The sequence below is a fragment of the Leptopilina boulardi genome, unplaced genomic scaffold (assembly GCF_019393585.1).
Source record: "Leptopilina boulardi isolate dan_hultmark-lab unplaced genomic scaffold, ZJU_Lbou_2.1 LbouV2_310, whole genome shotgun sequence".
NCBI lineage: Eukaryota > Metazoa > Arthropoda > Insecta > Hymenoptera > Figitidae > Leptopilina > Leptopilina boulardi.
The window spans coordinates 4,357,073-4,377,406 of record NW_026137875.1 but is presented as its reverse complement, the minus strand read 5'-3'; the positions used below and the strand labels follow the sequence as shown (position 1 = coordinate 4,377,406).

At 24.3% G+C, this 20,334-nt stretch overlaps 3 protein-coding genes across 5 annotated transcripts; 1 reads left to right on the top strand and 2 right to left on the bottom strand.

The window, feature by feature from the left end:
- The first annotated feature begins 25 nt into the window (after positions 1–25).
- Positions 26–15,728, top strand: LOC127283709 (uncharacterized). 3 transcript variants are annotated; one of them, XM_051308733.1, is made up of 5 exons: positions 26–103; positions 452–702; positions 8,818–12,549; positions 12,808–12,979; positions 14,449–15,728. In XM_051308733.1, the coding sequence occupies exons 2-5, from the start codon at positions 502–504 to the stop codon at positions 14,670–14,672; spliced, it is 4,329 nt and encodes a 1,442-aa protein (XP_051164690.1). In that variant the 5' UTR covers positions 26–103; positions 452–501; the 3' UTR covers positions 14,673–15,728. The 3 variants fall into 3 exon arrangements, with proteins under 3 accessions (XP_051164690.1, XP_051164689.1, XP_051164692.1); XM_051308732.1 differs by having other exon boundaries at positions 69–238; XM_051308735.1 differs by lacking the exon at positions 26–103 and adding an exon at positions 2,058–2,068 and having other exon boundaries at positions 586–702.
- Positions 3,226–8,517, bottom strand: LOC127283710 (uncharacterized). The gene is made up of 2 exons (XM_051308736.1): positions 8,396–8,517; positions 3,226–5,445 (listed from the first exon to the last, which is right to left on the bottom strand). Exon 2 carries the CDS (start codon positions 5,374–5,376, stop codon positions 3,388–3,390), a length of 1,989 nt encoding a protein of 662 aa, XP_051164693.1. The 5' UTR covers positions 5,377–5,445; positions 8,396–8,517; the 3' UTR covers positions 3,226–3,387.
- Positions 15,729–18,607: 2,879 nt separating the features above from the next.
- On the bottom strand, positions 18,608–20,102 carry LOC127283829 (putative ankyrin repeat protein RF_0580). The gene is made up of 4 exons (XM_051308925.1): positions 19,706–20,102; positions 19,387–19,626; positions 19,134–19,261; positions 18,608–19,020 (listed from the first exon to the last, which is right to left on the bottom strand). Exons 1-4 carry the CDS (start codon positions 19,816–19,818, stop codon positions 18,725–18,727), a joined length of 777 nt encoding a protein of 258 aa, XP_051164882.1. The 5' UTR covers positions 19,819–20,102; the 3' UTR covers positions 18,608–18,724.
- Between the last annotated feature and the right edge of the window lie 232 nt (positions 20,103–20,334).

Sequence of the window (20,334 nt, the reverse complement as noted above, 5' to 3'; positions counted from 1 at the left end):
ATGAGTAGGCGTATGTGTGAGTCACGTGACATCTGTCGTACTATGCATTTTCCCGCCGTCGCCATTTTACGAGGTTTACACGCATCTGGATCTATTACAACATGTAAACAACAATTTGAATCTTTTTCCCATATAACTGTCAAATAAATGAGAAATTTGCAATTGTGAAAGTGAATCAAATGATGTTCCGTGTATAGTAATAAATCCTTTATTTCATTCGATTTTATTTCCATGACAGGTAAATAATCGAAATTACGCCTCGCGCGCATTAAAGTGAATAGCGTCATAACCTATATATTATTTCTTTCGAGACAATATTTTCAAAATAATTTATAAATTTGCCCAAATTCCCCCTCAATAAAGAAACGGTGTTTGTTTGGTTATGTGCGTGAATTTATTGAATCTCAATAATCGTGATAAAGAGTTTGTAGAAATTTTTTACATATTTAAGGTGTGTCAAACATGTAAAAAGGACTTGGAGGGTCAATTGCGTCTCAAAACATGGAATACGACTCGGAATCAAGTTATGAGGGTCGTTTACGAGATTTAGAAGCATCTGAAGAAATTCCTAGTCGTCATCGTAGTCAACAAAATGAACAGTCACAACGTATCGTGGAATCTACTTCCTGGCATCCCCTTGAGAATGCTACCTCACAACCTAAAGTACCTTTTGGAATTGTCAACAGGTCACTTTCATCACAGGTAATGATATTTTTTTCTAATACAAAGTAAATAAAATTTTGTTTCTTATGAGTAATGCTCTCTTTACTGTTTTCAGGCCTCGGATTATACGACTTTTTTCGACTTATTTTAATAAAATGCGACTTTTTCGACTTTTTTTTTTACAAAATTTTAAAACAAAATACGTTTTTTTTTAGTATACAATGCATATCTTCTTCAAATCTTCTTTGTTTCAATTATTTAACAAATTTTTAACTAAAATTCTTCACTAAATTAATTATTTTTAATAATTTTAATGAAATTCTTCACAAATTCAGTTATCTTAAACTATTTTTCAATTAAAATTTTTATGAAATTTAATATTTGTTTATAATTAAAAAAAAAAAAATTAGCAAATAAAATTACCAAAAATTTGTAATACAAAATCACTTGAAATTAAATTATTTTCAAAAATTTCAATTTAAAAGCTTCTAAAATTTAATTATTTCTAAAATTTCTTTGAAATTTAATAATTTCAATTATAATTCTCCTGAAATACAATTATTTTTAATGATTCGAAAATTCAACTATCTGAAACCATTTTTCGCTTAAAATGTTTTCTAATAAATTTTTTAGTGAAATCATTAGAAAAAAATTAAAAATTTAAAAATCACTTAAAGTTGAATTAATTTCCAAAAATCTAAATTGTAAATCTTTGAAAATTCAATTACTTTTAAAAAATGTTATTTAAAATTATATGATAAATTATTTTTAGTTCTGTAAAATTTAATTATTAAAATTAACAAACTCTTTTGAAATTCAATTATTTCTAAAAATTTTAACACTTAACTCTTCCAAAATTATTATTTGTTTTTTAAAAAAAAATGTTTATTTAAAAATCTGTAAAACTTGATTAAGTATTGCCTGAATTTTTTTTGACCATCAAAACTAAAAACTATGACAAAATTTTTAATTCGAATAAATTTCTTAAATCAGATTTGAAAAAATAATAAAAATGGAACTTTAAGAATTTTTTTTTAGGTATTTGTCCTATTTAAATAAAATTTTGAAAATTTGTCTTTTCTTGATATTTTTATAGAATTATTCTCATTACAGAATTAATAAAATGAATTTAATAATTAATAACATTAGTTATTTAAAGTAAAATATTGATTAACCAATTCTGAATTTAAATTTTGTTAAAATAAAAAAATCGACTTTTTCGTCTTTTTTTGGAATATAAATCGACTAAAACGACTTTTTTTGTGCCTTAAAGTCGATCCGAGGCCTGTGTTTTGAGAATTTCAATTTTTTGAAACCTTTTATTATGTAGATTTAAAAAAAAAATTATTTTTCTTTTGTGCTTAATCTGTAATCACAACCTGAATTTGGTACAGGATTTACGCACGTAAGTTTTTTTTATTACATTAAAAAAAATGTATTTAAAAAATAATTTTATTAATTGGTAAAATTTTATCACTCAAAATGCACGACTTTAAGTAAAGAAAATAGAGTTTCATAGTGTAAAATGAGAATAATATATATGAGAATAATAATAACACAGAATAATTATAATTAAAAAATACAAAATTATGTTTTTAATACAATAAAGCAGGTTTTTGTTCTCAAAAAGTGAAAATCAAAAAAATATTATAATAAAAGAATTTAGAATATAGTTTTAAATAATTATTGAAATTTTGAGAATTATTGTAACTCAAAAAAATTTTTAAAATATACTAAATATTGTTTTATAAATAGATTTTTGAATCTTTGAAGCCTGTTTAAATCTGACAATTTTAAAGATAATTAGGCAATTTTTAATTGACTGTTTTATTAATATATAATAATTTAGTAAATAAAAAAATCTAATAAATTCGTAATAAACAAAAAAAAATCATCCTAAAAAACTTATAAAAAAATAGGAACTGCAATTTTTTTTTTTTTAATATCTTTTTTACTTAATTCAAATTTTTGTAACTGAAAGTCGATCCGAGGTCTGTATCTATATAAACAATATTATTAATTATTTAATTTTATTAATTATTTAATTATTATTAATAATTAATAATGTTTGAAAATGATTTAAGATATTATAGCAAATTTTTTACTAAAATTTACGAAATTTATATAATTTTAGTTTTATCTTCTTTTTTTACGATGCTGAAGTTCACAACGTTTATGATAAACAATTTTTTTAAGAAATATTTTTTTGAATTTTATTTCTGACATCAAAATAAATTGATTGATGTATATATAAAGTTTACATTTTCCCAATATTTATAAAATTGATCGATCTTCTTTTTATTTTTAACAAAAAATTTAAATTATGAATTTTTTTTAAAATTAATAATATATAAGTGTTTATTTATTGACAATTTTTTTTGTAGACTTTTTTCATGATGCTTAATAATTAATAGTATGGATTTTGAAAAATTATAATGTTTCTAAAAAATGGCCAGAATTTTTTTTTTTTTTTTTTTTTTTTTTTTTTTAATTTTAAAAATATGGATAGGTTGGAATTTCATCGGACCTTCTCCTTATAATGGATAATAAACAAGTCAATAATTTAATTAAATCAAATCATTATTATTTGAATAAATTTTTTGTTGTGTACAATGAAATAAGTTAAATCTTTTTCTTATTTTTAATAAATATGAATTTATATACTGAAGTTTATAGATGTAAAAACATAAGTAAATCCAAAATATTGTAATATGCATCAGAAATTCATAAATCCGAGTAATATTTAATGGGCATGGATAAGAGTTTATTGAGTTCATTTGCCATGCAAACCAATATTTTCTCATCCTCCAAATTTTTATAGTGGACCATTTCCACATACCATCCTCGTGTTTTATTCATTGAAATTTGATAGATATTATTTATTTCAAACTTTAAGCAACTTGTTATTACATTAAATGGAAATAAACCAGGAAAATCAACATTCGCTAAACCCACTTGATTTGACATTTGAATTTGCAGTATCGTCGGCATTTTAGAAAATGTCTTTATTGGATGATTTATAAATTCTTCTAATATTGAATTTTTATCTTCATAAAATATTTTTGGATTTACAAAGTAATAATCAGTAATATTAACTTTTGATTTTAAATTCTTTAATATATTCTCGTCAAATAATTCATAGCGAAACATAAAAAATAATTTTTTTTTTATTGAAGATTGTTTAAGTCCCAATCTATAAAATGTTGCTAATAATCTTTCTTTTATTATGTGCTTTTCTGCAAAATTTTTGTAATTTGAATATAAAAACAATACATAATAATCTTCAAATCGCATAGTATAATAAAGTGAGGAACTTGTGTAGAAATTAAATATTTCTTCTATATTTATGTTATGGTTATCATATAAATCATTGATTCTTATTTTTGCTTCATTTAATGATTTGATATCATCTAATTTATCCTTAAATAATACATCATCAATGTATCTATTTCTCATTATCTCAAAATCATTATATTTAGGAAGAATTGTCATATGATCATAATAATCTTTGACAAAATCATTATAACTTGGAGCAATATGTAAACTAACTTTTCTTAAAATGTAATTCATCAAAATTTTCTGTGATAATTCTATCGTATGTAATGGTACGTTAATTGTCATAAACTCTGCAGCACTTCTTATATATAACATCCTTTTATTCAAATTTTCTTCATTGTAACTAGGGTATAAAAAGTTACATACACGACACACCATGTTCATCGTTAATTCAATATTTAGAACTTTTTTAGTAAGGAAAGTATTGTCTACATGAAAGAACACGTTGGGAAATGTTATGTAATCATCAATAAATTTAGAGTAAAATTTATGTAAATCTACAAATCCATTAGACGAAATATTATGTAAATGATAACGAATTTCTGTCTGTAATGCTGTCCTTTTTTCATCAACTGGAGTACGCTTTGTCAAAAGTGTTATATCATTGAAATGAAAGTTTTTTCCTTTCAATTTGAGCAAAAAACTAACTACTGCTTTTGACTTTGTAGTTTCGATATACCATAAATCGTTGATTCTATTATTTGATTCCAAACTTTTTTTTTGATTTAAAGCCAAAGAGAACATCAATTTCTTAAATCTGTAATTTCGCATACTAAAAGAAATACCTTCTTTTTTAAATAAAACAATATTTTTTATTGTCGCAAGGTAATCAGAATTGTCAATATCGGTAACATGTATTGGCTGTGAATTTAATTCATTATCTATTCGCATTCTTTTTGAAGGATTTCCATTTGTTTCATCATCTGCGCGCTTTTTTCTTCTATGAACTATCTCAGTGTCTTTTTTCAGCTCTGTGAAAATTTTCAAAATATCATTAAGAATTTTTTCAATTCCCTCTAAAATTAGTTTATCATTTTTCTTCATAGTGAAACAAGCAATGTTCTTGAAAAATGGATCCTTGCTGATGATATCATGAAACGTTTCATTAACGTACTTAATGCATAGTGTTTCATTTTTATAAAAATCACTTTTTTTCATTGTTTCTCGAAGTAGTTGTAGTTTCTTTTCGGATTCATCTTTGGATTTATGAAGATATTCAAAGAGAATATTTGGTACATGAGCAGTATAATTTTGTTGATCGAATTTAACTAAATCTTTGTTGCATAAGAAAATACTTAAATTCAAAATGTAGTTGCAAACAGAAAGAATTTGAAAATTTGATTGATTTTGAGCAAATATTGTTGATGTGTTATTCATTATGAGCTGATATAAATTTTTCAATTTTTTTAATCTGTAATTTCTTTCATTGATTTCCTATAAGTGGACCTGGAATTATTATATTTATATATTTTAATTATAATTTACTTCTAATTTATAATAACTAGAAGTAAATCAAAAGGAAGTCGAGTACATTTATAAACGTGAGATTAGAATTTTTACTATTTTAAAATTTTGTTTTTAAAAATATTTACCTTTGAAATTATCAACTAAAAATAAATAAGATATGTGAAAATATTTAACATTTTCGAAAGAGATATAATATGTAAATTTCAGTAAAGAAAATACATGCGATAAAGACTTGGCTTGCTTTTATCTTTGCATTCACATGCATTAAACATAATTTTTTTTTTTTTAATATTTCTTAGAATTATATCAGTTTCTTACATTTGTTATTTGTTTATTACACAATTAAAGCATGAAAAATTGTTATAAAATAATATTGGGGAACAAATAAAATTATGTTTTATTTTAATATACCGTAAAATGGGGTAAAGTCGGCGATTTTTTTAAGTTTTTCTTAAAAAAAACTATATGAAAAAAACATAAAATACAACTTTAATACTTTTAATATATAAAGTTTCACTCCTCTTCTTTAATATTATTACATAAAAAGATTTATTTATTTTTTAGAAAAACTTTTATACGCCCTTTTATTGTCGCCGACTTTTCTCTGAAATGTGCGGGGTAAAGTCGGCGATCATTTAAAAAATAGTCATTGACAAACCAAGAATGTTAGTTTACTTAAGTAAAGTCTATTTTTAGAAGTAGTCGATGTGAAAAAGTCAAAATGAACATCTAATAACGATTAATTAATATCATTTAATTATTATTAAACGATTATACGATTATATTATTATTATTATTATTATTATACGATTATTTAATATCATTTTACATTATATGAATGTCTAACCTCCAGAACGTTGAGGCTAAAATTGATTTATGATATTTTTTGGTAAAATTACACAAATAATACATTTTTTCTGCTGTTTTCGTTCTAATTTGGAAGGAAAATTTCTTTTTTCACATTTTGTATATTAGAAACAAGTAGAAAAGAATAATAATGTAATTTTGTTTAGTTTTTTACTGTGGCCGACTTTTCCCCCAAATTCAATAATATTTGTAAATTAATGTTTTTTTAAATTCTTATTTATTTTATGACAATTTATCTTTTTGGTAAATCATGCCAGGAATGTTTGAAATACGTTGTTCAATCGGATTTGTCATAAAAAAATTTAAATAAAGCTCTCAAATCATGTTTTCAAAACTATTTAGTGAAAATGTAAAATGAACATTTGTATAAAAACACGTATTTCACTAAAATTATCCACTGAATATGAATGAAACAAATGTCAAAGTAATGTTTGACCTCCATTTATACCAAAATAATCATAATTATGGGTCAATCCATTATATTTCGAATGAAGTCGTCGCTGACTAATTTTTAAAAATTATAATACTTTGCAGGAATGATTTTGAAGTTATCAAGATCACGAAATGAAAAGAATTTTATTAAAATTTTAATTATTTATTGCAAAATATGAATTTAAAGTATATGAGGTGCTGAAAACTGTCAATTTTTTAGCCATTAGAAAATATGCAAAAATACGTGGAATTTACCATAAAAATAAAAAAATTGTTGTAATTTACTAAGAATGAATAAATTTATCATTATCAATTGATGTAATTATTTAAATATGTGAAATAATATATAAAATATGATTTTCAAGTTCGCCTGTCAAATAACCTAAATTTGCAAATTTCATCTATAAAATGTGAGAAAAAGAAGTCATTAAATTGAAAAAAACCTTACCAAATATAAAGTACCTGTGACTAACTTTTAGTTTTTCTTAGCACTTTTTTCCTTTTTTCTTCATAAATGTGAAATAAAAAGCAATAAAAATTGGCAACTTTGCTTATTTTCACTATTTTCAAATGTAAATAACTTTCTTGGAGAAAACTGAAAAATTACAAAACTTGGGCAATATCTAATTGATCACTAACTACACACACTGGAAAAAAATTCGCTTTGGTCCCGAAGATACTTTTTGAGATAATTATGTTTAAATTTTTCACAATTTTTATCAGGTTAATGCATGTAATTTTTATAAAATTGAAGTTAGTTCAAAATGTTTAACCAATAAAACTTAACTTCATCCTTAAAAAACTACATGTATTAACCTGATAAAAATTGTGAAAAGTTTAAACTTAATTATCTCAAAAAGTATCTTCGGGACCAAAGCGAATTTTTTTCCAGTGTGTGTAGTTAGTGATCAATTAGATATTGCCCAAGTTTTGTAATTTTTCAGTTTTCTCCAAGAAAGTTATTTACATTTGAAAATAGTGAAAATAAGCAAAGTGCCAATTTTTATTGCTTTTTATTTCACATTTATGAAGAAAAAAGGAAAAAAGTGCTAAGAAAAACTAAAAGTTAGTCACAGGTACTTTATATTTGGTAAGGTTTTTTTCAATTTAATGACTTCTCTTTCTCACATTTAATAGATGAAATTTGCAAATTTAGGTTATTTGACAGGCGAACTTGAAAATCATATTTTATATATTATTTCACATATTTAAATAATTATATCAATTGATAATGATAAATTTATTCATTCTTAGTAAATTACAACAATTTTTTTTTATTTTTATGGTAAATTCTGTTTTTTTTTGCATATTTTCTAACGGCTAAAAAATTGACAGTTTTCAGCACCTCATAAACTTTAAATTCATATTTTGCAATAAATAATTAAAATTTTAATAAAATTCTTTCCATTTCGTGATCTTGATAACTTCAAAATCATTCCTGCAAAGTATTATAATTTTTAAAAATTAGTCAGCGACGACTTCAGTCGAAATATAATGGATTGACCCTTATAGGATTTTTTTTTCTTAGAAAAGATAAAAAGAAATTTTAAAAATTAATTTATAACAATCGCCGACTTTACCCCATTTTACGGTAGATAAAAATATAAATTTATATATTAATTTTACTTACGAAGAAAAGAAACTTTTGAAGCTAATTGCCAATGATTTACTTTCAGTTGTGGCACGTAACTAAACTATTTTCAAATTTTGTCTCAAAATGAATGTAATAATAATTTATTAATATTTTTCATTATCAAAAAATATGTTTTATTGATTTTTTTATGTACACGAAATATATAGTTGATAATTTTTTAATACTCTTTGTCGACATATAGCAAATATTTTTTAAAAAGATTTTGTTTTAAACATTTTTATTGTTTTAAAATTTCAACATTTATTAAATAATAATAATATTAAATTATAGCAAAATGAATTTAATCGATCATTCATTGTTTCTGCGTTCATTTGAACGTTCAAAACTTTCATAATAAATAATTAGTAATAATTTTTCTTAAAGAATAAATTAATCTGAAAATATGTAAATTTTCGCAGGTAATGGAATATTATCGCAAATACTCACACAACACAAATTTGGAACAATATTTCTCAGTGCCTGGTTCAAGTGCAACTTCTGAAGAAATAAAATACTATTACAGTCTTTATGAAATAAATCCAAAATTGAGTGGCGACAATTTACAAACAAAAGATTTTAATTTAAAATCTTGTGTTCCAAAAGAAAGACGTCGATGGGTGAGACCTCCACTCATTGGTCAATCATCAGGAAACGATGCTACATCTGGAATGTACGTTCGTCCCCTAGCAGATCCACAATCATCAACATCATCATCACCTCCTCCTCCTCCACCTTCACACGATATAAATCGAATTACACCGGAAACAATTCTCGAAGAAAGAAATGAATGTCAAGAAACACCACCAGACATCATAGAGCGAAAAGTTCCATCGCCAACGTCAAGTGTCACATCCCATAAACCCCTAGAGTGGGATAGTGGAGCGGACGTTGGCTATTTTCCCAACACACCAAATAATAAGCAAGATAATAAAAAATTAAGTACAATTGAAAGAATGGCATTGGCAAGAGGTTGTTCAGCAGCATTGAGACTCGATCCCGAAGGTACAACTGAATCCGGTAAAATACAATCAGGCAGACAATCATCAAAATCAATGATGATGATGATGATGAAACCCGATGCAAATTCAACGGCAATTGTTGAAAATATTTCTGGTTCCGAGAGTGAAATTGAAATAACACCAATTGTCAAAAATCATTTACCCGGAGTGATAACCGGTAATGATATTAAATCCGATGAGAAAAAAAAAACAAAAGAAAATCCTCAAATTTCCATTGAATCAATTTGTGAAACACCAAAAACCTCGGGATTATTTAAAATGCCCCTAGGTTCACCGGTGAAATCACGTAAACAAAATCCTATAAATTTTCAATTGTCACCATTAAAAAAAAGTAGTTCCATGAATATTATTGCAATGCCAGGTGCAAAAGTGCCTTTAAAAAGAAGTCAAAGTGATTTAAATCTTCACGCTGGTGATAAAAATAAAGCGCTACCACGATTAATATTCAATTCCACATCATCCATAGCGACGGTTGTTAATAAACCAATAACTTGCGATAAATTAATTCAAACAACATTGAAAAATTGTTCTCAAGAATCAGTGGGTATTCAAGTTTCAGTTGTCGATGAAGAGAAACCACCGTTACCAAAGAGAGGGACAAGTTTAAATAAAAAATTGCAATCAATTTTGAAAAATTCCCAAAACACCTATAAAGTGCCACTAAAACGAAATGAATTAAAATCAAATACCGAGGGTGAAACACAAAGTACAACAGAAACGGAAAGTGATTCATCGGCAGCAACACCACAACTTGAATCTATTGATAATGTTCCAGGTCGTGCAAATAGTTTTGAATATTTTCCAGGTCATATTTATGAAAATGTTCCCAATGGCAGTGGTGCGAGTCATGTTTCTTCGATCAGTACAGGAAGATCAAATTCGACAATGCCGAATACAAGTTCAAGTATTGACGAGAAACTTTGGGGTGAATCGGACAGTTTGGTTCGCGATCTAGAGCGAAGTGTTAATATTCTCAAAAGTCTCGTTGACGCAAACAAATGTGACAAAACAGTGAAAAAACGTCTAATACATCACGTTGTGAAAAGACTCGTTACTGCCAAATACAAAGACGATAAAATTGAACACAATCTCGAGGAGAATGTCCCATGGAATCCGGATGATGCACGTAAAAAAGTATATCGTGCCGAAATTATTCAAGCACTCGCCAAAAAACAAAATACCACCGATTCATCGGACGATTGGAAATTTCAAAGAGTAAAAACAAAAAAAGCCACGGAAAGTGTAACACGTGCTTTAAAAGAAATGATAAATGAGAGTAGTAATAGTGAAAAATTCGATCGCAATACCGATAGAACGGAAATGGATGGAAGAAAAGCAAGAATGGGTTTAAGAGCCGATGATTGTGATCGCAGTACAAATACACCGACGGATCATAATAAAAGCGAAAGTTCCGAGTGTTTTATGCCGCAGAGAAATTATAAAAAAATAACATCGAAAAATATGTTCATGAAGAAAAAAAAATGTGAGACAACAACCAGTAATAGTTCACCGGCTGATCAAAATCGTGCAACTAATGAAGAAGAAGAAGAAGAGGATGATGATGAGGAGGAGGAACAAGAGACAAACAATCATGATTGGCGATTACCAACAACAATTTCCGAAAGAAATTTTGAATTACGACGATGCAGTAATTCCGATTCAGCCGATTCGAAACTTGTCAGTTACGCCGAAATGGAAAAGAAGAATCAATTAATTTGGATAACAAACGAAATAAGTCATCTTTCGAATTTAAAAAAATTATTAGAACAACCGAAAAAATTGGAACGTGTGAAAAAAATTTACAAAACAAGACACTGCATTCATGAAAATACAAAATCAAATTCCCTAGACTCAAATTCATTGGAAAATTGGTCATCTCATTGTAATTTAGCATCATGTCACAATAAAAATAAAAAACGAAATAGTTTCACTCAAACTGCCACTGAAATATCAAATGCACATTCAAAAACAAGTGGAATAATCACTATTGAATATCAAAATCAACCGGTAAAATTAGTCAACATTGGTCTTCAAACCAATTGTCCGGTTTATCAAACTTGTCAGAAATGTTCGAATGAAAAAAAATATTCATCATTTTATAGAAAAAATAATACAAGACCAGTGATTACAATTCCTTTAACATCGAGTCCAACAAATAATATTTGTGCCGATTTTGCTCGTTTAAATTTACCACGTAATCAAGAGGATGATGAAAATAATTCCAAGCAAAAAGATACGAAAAATCATTTAAATGCATCGAGATCGAAATTTATTTGTGACTGTAGTCAAAATTGTCGATGTCAATTCAAATCAGATGACGATGAAAAACCAATGAAATGTAAAAAACATTATTGTATATCGTGTAGTAGAAAAATTGAATTACATTCTCGATGTGATGAATGTGAAATTAATAAAATTCACCATCAGTCAGGTGAATCATATTCAAGCGATAAATCCGAATCGATATTTTATCAAGGAATTCATCCTGAAAATGGATCATCATTTCAAAGTCAGACAAAAGCGAAATATTTGGAAAATAGTGAAAGTGGAAAAAAAACAAATTGTCAACATTGTTGCGATGAGAAAAAGGAGAAACAAGAAATTTCCAATGGTTATGAATGTCGAGTGGAATTATTGCAACGTAAAGAACAAACGAGACAACCATATTATTTAACAAATGAGGAGAAAAAATCATCTCGACAATTTATTGAACAAAATAATTTTAAATGTAGATGTGAAAAGGATTGTGTATGTTCGAATAAATTAAAGGATAATGATGAAAGATTAAGTGTTCAAAAATATAGTACACGAAGAGAATATAGTAATAAAAATGATGAAAGACTGAAAAGTGGGGAGAAAAATTGTAAATGTTGTCGTACTTGTGGTAAAACATATCAAAAAAATCGAAAATGCGATTGTACAATTAATTATCCAAAATCCGTGGCTTATGAATTAACATTTATGGATGAAAATAAAGACAAGAAAAATGTTTCAAAATCGGAAAATGAGGAAATTAAGGGATTAGGAAAAGCGTCGTCTTCGAATTCATTTACTGCTAGATCGGGAACTTGTTCCTGTGAGGATAGTAAACAATATTTCACACAGAATAAGGAGAAGAAAATTACACTTCAAGTAAGAAATTAATTTATTTATTAAATTTTAATTCATAATAAAATCATAAATTCACTTTGATTTTTTTTTTGTAAGCCTTTGGTTTTTATTTTTTATTATTTTATAAAAAAAATTATTCTTTTTATAGAACATTTGCTTAAAAAAACCGACACTTTATTTAATATAATTTAAATTTCTTTTTTTTTCTTTCATGATTTTAAATTTTCTTGAACAATATGAATTTTGTTTTTAAATTCATAATATTATAATATTTTTCAGGAGTGTTTGGCATCGAACAAGCCTCGTTTTCTTGATAATATCGAGACACGTCAACAGTATTTAAATGAAATTTCTCATCTACGCGAAATGAAAAAAGAAAAACGTGTACAATTATTAGCCATGGCCAGTTCTTCCAGTCTTCTAAAACCAACAAAATCAACAAAGTCCACAAGTAGGAAAATTAGAAAACTTTGAATTTTTTAATTATATACAAAATTTTTTATTACTTATAAATGAAAAATTGTACATACCAAAATTAAATCAGACCTCGGATTATATGACTTTTTTTTTATCGAAAATACGACTTTTTTCGACTTATTTAAATAAGATGCGACTTTTTCGACTTTTTTTTACATTTTTTTACAAAATTTTTAAACAAAATACGAATTTTTTTTTTGTAAACAATGCAGATCTTCTTCATATTTTATTTATTTCAATCATGTAGCAAATTTTTAACTAACATTTTTCTTTAAAATAATTATTTTTAATAATAATGAAATTCTTCACAAATTTAATTATTTTAAATTATTTTTCAATTAAAAATTTTATAAAATTCAACAATTGTTTAGAATTTAAAAAACAATCAAATAAAATTACCAACAATTTCAATTTAAAATCTTTTAAATTTTATTTTTTTTTTAAATTTTCTATCTAAAACTTTTTGAAATTTAATAATTACAATTATAATTCTTTCGAAATTTAATTATTTTTATAATATTCTTTGAAAATTCAATTATCTGAAAGCATTTTTCAATTAGAGAATTTTAAAGTTCAATTTTTGTTTTTAATTTTTAATAAATTCTTCAGCAACAGAAAACACCAAAAAATTTCAATTCAAAATCACTTGAATTCAATTATTTTCAAAAATTTCAATTTAAAATCTTCTAAAATTTAATTATTTTTAAAAATGTCAACAGTAAATATTCCAAAATTTAATAATTTTAAATGATTTTTATAAAATTCTTCAAAAATTCAATTATTTGAAAGCATTTTTCAATTGAAAACTTTTGAAATTCAATTTTTGTCTGTAATTTCTAATAAATTCTTCATCACCAAAAATTTCAGTTAAAAATTACTTGAAGTTTAATTAATTTCAAAAATCTGAATTGTAAATTTTTTAAAAAATGTTATCTAAAATTATTTAATAAAAAAAATATCAATATTTCAAAGTTGAATTATTTTTAATAATTTTTAATATTTTTTTAAACATTCCATTATTTTAAAAAATTTTAAATAAAAACTCTAAAATTGAATTGTTGTCAGAATTTATTTTTTTTTAGAAATTTGTTCTGCTTAATTAAAATTTTTTAAATTTACATCTTCGATTCTGAAATATACGAAATAAATTTTCTTGATAATATTTTTATAGAATTATTCTCATTACAGAATTAATAGAATGAATTTAATATCTAATAACATTAATTATTTAAAGTAAATTACTTATAACTAATTAAATTTAATTAAAATTAAAAAAAATCGACTCTTTCGACTTTGTTTTGGAATGTAAATCGACTAAAAAGAACTTTTTTTGCGCCTTAAAGTCAATCCGAGGTCTGAAAATGTAATAATAAAAGAATTATTATCTTAAATACTTTACTGAATTGAAATTTGTATTAATAAAAAAAAAAATCAATTCCTCAGGTCATGTACAAAGGAAACTGACGACGGCAGATATGAAAGAAAGATTACGTAGAAGATACATGAGGCTAAGTGAAGTACGTTCAAAACGAAGACAACTGGAGAAACAAGAAGAATTTCGACGCAATAATTTGATGGCCAAAATATATGGTAAAAAACTGCAACAAAAAGTTTTACAGGGCCAAGTAGATTTGTCGCAAAGTGTAAGCGTTATTTCAAATCTTTAATACTAGTAGTAGTAGTAGTAGAAGTAGTAGTATAAATATTTATTATATATTATATATATTCTAGAAAAAAATGCCTTGAGTGAACAAAATTTTATTTGCAACGACGAATTATTCGGAATTTATTTATTATACAAAAATTTTTCAAATTCGATGTATTCGTCATTGCCTGTGTAATTTTGACTATTTTTATAAAGTATTTAATGTTTGAAAAAAAAATCTCTTCTAAACAATTAGTATTATCTGCAAAAAAGAAAGTCTTTAGGAGATTATTCCAAGAATATAGTATGTTTATAGAATGAAAAAAAAAATGACTAATCAATTTCCTGGTCAATTACACGCTGTTAAAATAATCTTTATGTATAAATATCGGACCAGTGACTTTGAACAATACGCAAAACACCTTTAAATTATCTCCATGATCTGTATTATTATCAACTGGAGTATAATTATAGTTACAAGTATTGGCGAGATTTCACTTCGCAAATTATAATGTACATAGAAGATTAGAATTTGTTTATGAACCTCCAAGTTCAAAGATATTAAAAAGAAAAAAGAGTACAATTTGTATGAGATTATAAAATTCGAAAAATCGAATTCCAAGTATTAAAAAAAAAAAAAATGTTCTCTCTATTTACGAGTATTTTACAAATTTTGTCAATTTAGATTTATATTTTCAATAATTTTTTTCTGTAGAATATTTGCAAGCAATTTTTTTTTTTTTTTTTTTTTTTTTTTGAAATAATAAATTAAAATCACCCGGTGAATAGAATTTGTTCAATGACTTTATTGAGTAATTATTTGATATTAAGAGAAAAAAAATGTAGTACATAGTTTATAATTATGTGAAATTGAAAAATATTCAATAATAGAAGACAGTAGTTTAGTACCTGAGAAAATAATATTTTTTTTTTACCTAATTTAAACATTAAAGTTTATTTAATTTTAAGTTTCTCAATCTCTGAATGAATCATTTTATACTGTAGAAATTTAGCAATTTTTTCGTGTTCTTTTTTCACTAAGCAACAAAATACAATTGAATAAAAGAGAATATTTGTATTGAATTGGAGTACTTTATTTAAAGCCTAGAAAAAAATCTTCAAATACAATTTTTTTTTTTTTTGATCGGGAAGTATAGAATGTCATTCTATTTCTTGTAATGTTATGTAATTACTTAATTTATGTTTACTTTCCGGTTTAACCTTCAGTGTTTCAATCGAAAAAATTCAAACTTATTGAAAAATCGTAAATTGATTGAAGATTTAAAAAAAAAGATAAACTTCGCGAATAGTTTGATTTAATCTAATTATTTTTGTGTTGATCTTTTTTTTTTTATTTTCTGTGAATTATAAAAAAAAAGATCAATTTTTTTGACCTTGCTCTATTGTAAAAATAAGGGCAAAAAACTTCCGGCCGGCTATCACGTATCACCTTGAAAATCATTGAGTATATAAAGATTTTCTAATATTGTCGAAAGATCAGTGTGTTCTTATTTGCAAAAGTGGAAAATAGTTTCTGAATTATTGTTACATATATATATATATTTTTTTTTATAGAAGCTAATTGCGGGTTTTAAACTCTCTTTCCTGCAAGACTTATGTTTCTACAATTAACGAAAATTACAAAATAAAAAAAAAAATTGATTCTAAATAACTATTATATATTTTAAAAAATGACTTCAAATTTTCTCGATTCAAAAAGTGAACTTGATCGACTTCTTTGTGAAAAATTTACAAGTGAATTTCGCACTGGTTATATTACAATTGATGGAATTTGTCTTCCAGAATATTTTCAGGAATTCGCTGAAAGAATTAAAAATTTTGAAATTCGCAACGATGATATTTGGGTTTGCAGTTTTCCAAAAACTGGTATGTAGTTGAAATAAATTCAAATAATAATTTCCTTCGAAAGTATGATGCAATTTTATTAAAAACAAAAAGTTAGCAAAGCCATTTTATTTTTTCAAAATAATAGAATTTTTGAATATTTAGGTAAAATATTTTTTTTTTTTCAATTTTAAAATTGAATTATTTAGAAAAATTGCAATTTTTCGCAAATGTTATAATTGTTTCTTTTTAAATTCGACCAACATAATTCAGCACAAAATTTATTTTTGTAAAACAATAATTTTTGAATATTTCTGAATAAAAAAAATGTTTATTTGAATTTTAAAATTTAATTATTTTTAAAAAATTGTTATTTTTTGTAATTGTTTATTTTTAATTACATACAAGTGGCATTATTGAGCTAAAAAATCTTTTTTTTTTTTAAATTCGAGTTCTAATTATGTATTATTTTTTCAACAAAAATTTTTGCAGCACAAATTGTCACAAAAATTATTTTTTTAAAAAATAAAATGTCATTGCTAACTTTTTGTATAACGTTTTATTTCTTTTTAAAATATATTTTATATATAGTATTTGATAAAGTTTTGAAAAAACATCGAATCAAGAAAAAACCGGAACTTTAAAAAGAAAATAATAGAATTCAATAAAAAAATTATTATTATTATTATATAATTGAAAAAGGCTCTTTTATTTTAAAATTATTTTTCAACAAATAAAATTTTAAAAAATAATCTGTAAATTTTTCAGGTACTACTTGGACCCAAGAAATGATTTGGTGTATTGCCAATGATCTTGATTTCGAGAAAGGGAAAATAATACTACCCGAGCGATTTCCATTTTTAGAGTATATATAGATTTAAAAAAATCTTTTCATGAAAAAAAAACAAAAAATTAAATTCTATTCTTTGAGAAAAGGGACCTAACGTGCTTTTGACTTAAGGTTCATTCACTGTGTCATTGCACGGTAAAAGCGAACCTTAAGTCAAAAGCACGTTAGGTCCCTTTTCTCGTGGAGCGTCACATATTTTCTTTTCATGAATTTTAAAAATGATAAATATTTTTTTAAATAAATTTTTTTTTCTCTTAGACACACATCATTATTTGACTACACAAGAATTATTCCTAAAACACCTGGCATGAATAAACTTCCAGAGTTGGTTTTGGACAGCATTAGTTTTGTGGAAAAAATGCAAAGTCCCAGATTTATCAAAACTCATTTACCATTTCATCTATTGCCAAGGCAAATTCAAACTGGCGAGAAAAGACCAAAAATTATCTACATTAGCAGAAATGTTAAAGACACTTGTGTCTCATATTTTCATCATTGTCAACTTCTCGAGGGATATTCTGGTACATTCGAAGAATTTTGTGTCTTATTTCTAGGAGGAAAAGGTATGGTAATGAAAATTAAATGAAAGATAAAAAAAAAAAATTTTTTTCTATTGTTAAAAAAAATAGTTTCTTACTCAAATTTTTCGATTTTCAGTTTGCTTTGGACCATTTTGGGATCATGTTATTGGATTTTGGGAAAAAAAACATTGGTCCAATATATTGTTTTTAAAATACGAAAACATGAAAGCTGTAAGTTTATATGAAAAATCAAATGATTTCGGATTTTTTGTCATAATTTTTTTTTATTTAAAAATATATTTTATTCCTCACTGTTTCGATAAAAAAAGTATTTTTTTCAAGAGAAAGTACTGTATTTTTAAATTATGTCCAAAAAAAAAACCCCTCCAAAAAAGAATAAAATGCCAAAAATCATAATTTTTAAAATTTACATTATGAAAATAATAATAATAAAAAAAAATTTCTTTCACCTCAGGATTTGAAATCAATCATTAAAGAACCAGTAAAATTTCTCGAGAAAGATGCTCTTAGTGAAAATAAAATAAAAATTCTCGAAAAACACTTGAGTTTCACTAATATGAAAAATAATCCAGCTGTAAATTATGAAGAGGCAGTAGAAATTAATAGAAAATTTAAATTAATTGAAAAAGAAGGGAAATTTATGAGAAGTGGAAAAATAAATCAATGGAAGGAAACAATGAATAATGAAATGATTAATAAATTTGATAACTGGACTAATGATTGTCTCAAGGATAAAAATTTTAATTGAATTCTCATTAATTATATGTAATTATAAATAATTAATTATGTAAAAAAATATAAACAATAAGAATTTTTAACTAATTTTTTTTTTTAAAGTTATGTATTTAATATTTTTGTTTTAGAAAAAATTTTCAAATCACTTTGATTATTATTGGATCTCACAGCAGGAAGAATATCAGACATACGTTCTTGTGCTAATTTTAAAATAGTATTTTTTGAATATGGAGTATGTTTATATAAATTACTGCCTCTTTTCATGAGAGTAATTACACAATCTCTATTTCTTCTTAAAATTGCCAATTCAATGGCAATAAATCCAAAATTGTCCTGCTTATGAATATCAGCACCATTATCCAAAAGTAGTATGAAAATATCAAAAGTTGATAGAAAAACTGTCGAAAATTTTATTTTATTAAAATAATTTAATAAAAATTTAAAGTACATAAAATAATTTTACAATAAATATTAAATTTTTTAATGAAAATAATTTTTTTGCTTCTTTTACCTGAAATCATAAGAGGAGTTCTTCCTAATACGTCCGAAGAATTTACATTTAATCCAGATTTTAATAGAAAATCCACATTATCTATTTTTCTTCCAACTATTGCATAATAGAGACAATTCCATCCTCGTCTAAAATTTAAATGAACAAATTTTTATTTTATTTCAATTTAATACTGATTTAAATTTATTTGAAAATTAATATAGTTATTATTAATAATAATAAAAAAAAAATTTTTTTAATGTATTTTACTCACAAGTCTTTTTTATTTAAATCAACTCCTTTCTTGAGTAAAATCTGAAGAATTTCCAAATTTCTGGAAAAATACGAAGCATGCATTAGCGCTGATTTTCCACAAGATTGTGTTAAAGTAGAATCTAAATCGGTGGGAACTTTGTCTATTATTAATTGTAAAATTTGTGAATCTCCACGATCAATGGCTATTGTCAACGGTGTTCTTAGATCCTTGGTTGGATAATGTAAATTCAAGAATGGACTGTAATTAACAAATTATTTTATTATTATCTAATTAAAAATTAATTTAGAAAAAAAATAAAATTATTCACTCAATTTACTAGCTAATAATGAGATCTCTTATTTTTCTTATTGAAGCAAATTGAAGAAGTCTCAATAATTCTTCTTCTGCAGGTTTTTCCTCAATAATTACATTTGTTTCAATTAAATTCATATCGATTAATAATATTATGACAATAAATTTTATTCGTAAAGCGATTTCTTGTTTCAAAATAATATGACAATAAAATAAATATTAATTTTTAATTATTCTACATTTTAAAATTGAAAAAAAAAAATTGTTTGTACACTTTTTTTGAAAATAATTTTATTCTTATTCGTGATCCTTTTTAAAGTGCGCACTGAGCGAAACTGATTGATCAAACAGTTCTCATTGATTTCTATTCTAATGATGTGAAAATAGAAACTATTTTGAATTTACTTTTTAAAATAGTTCAGTTTCAATATTATAATTAAACCATTTCTTCAATTTTTCCTTTTTAAACATAATAACATTAACATTATAACAATTTATTTTAATTTCTTTTTTTTAAATTTTATTAAATCTTTAATTCTTTTATAATTTATATTTGAATATTTAATTAAATAATTTGGATAAAATTTAATTTAAAAATGTTTTCAGATGAAAAAAATAAAAAAAAGTAAAAGTAAAAAAGATTCTAAAAAAAAT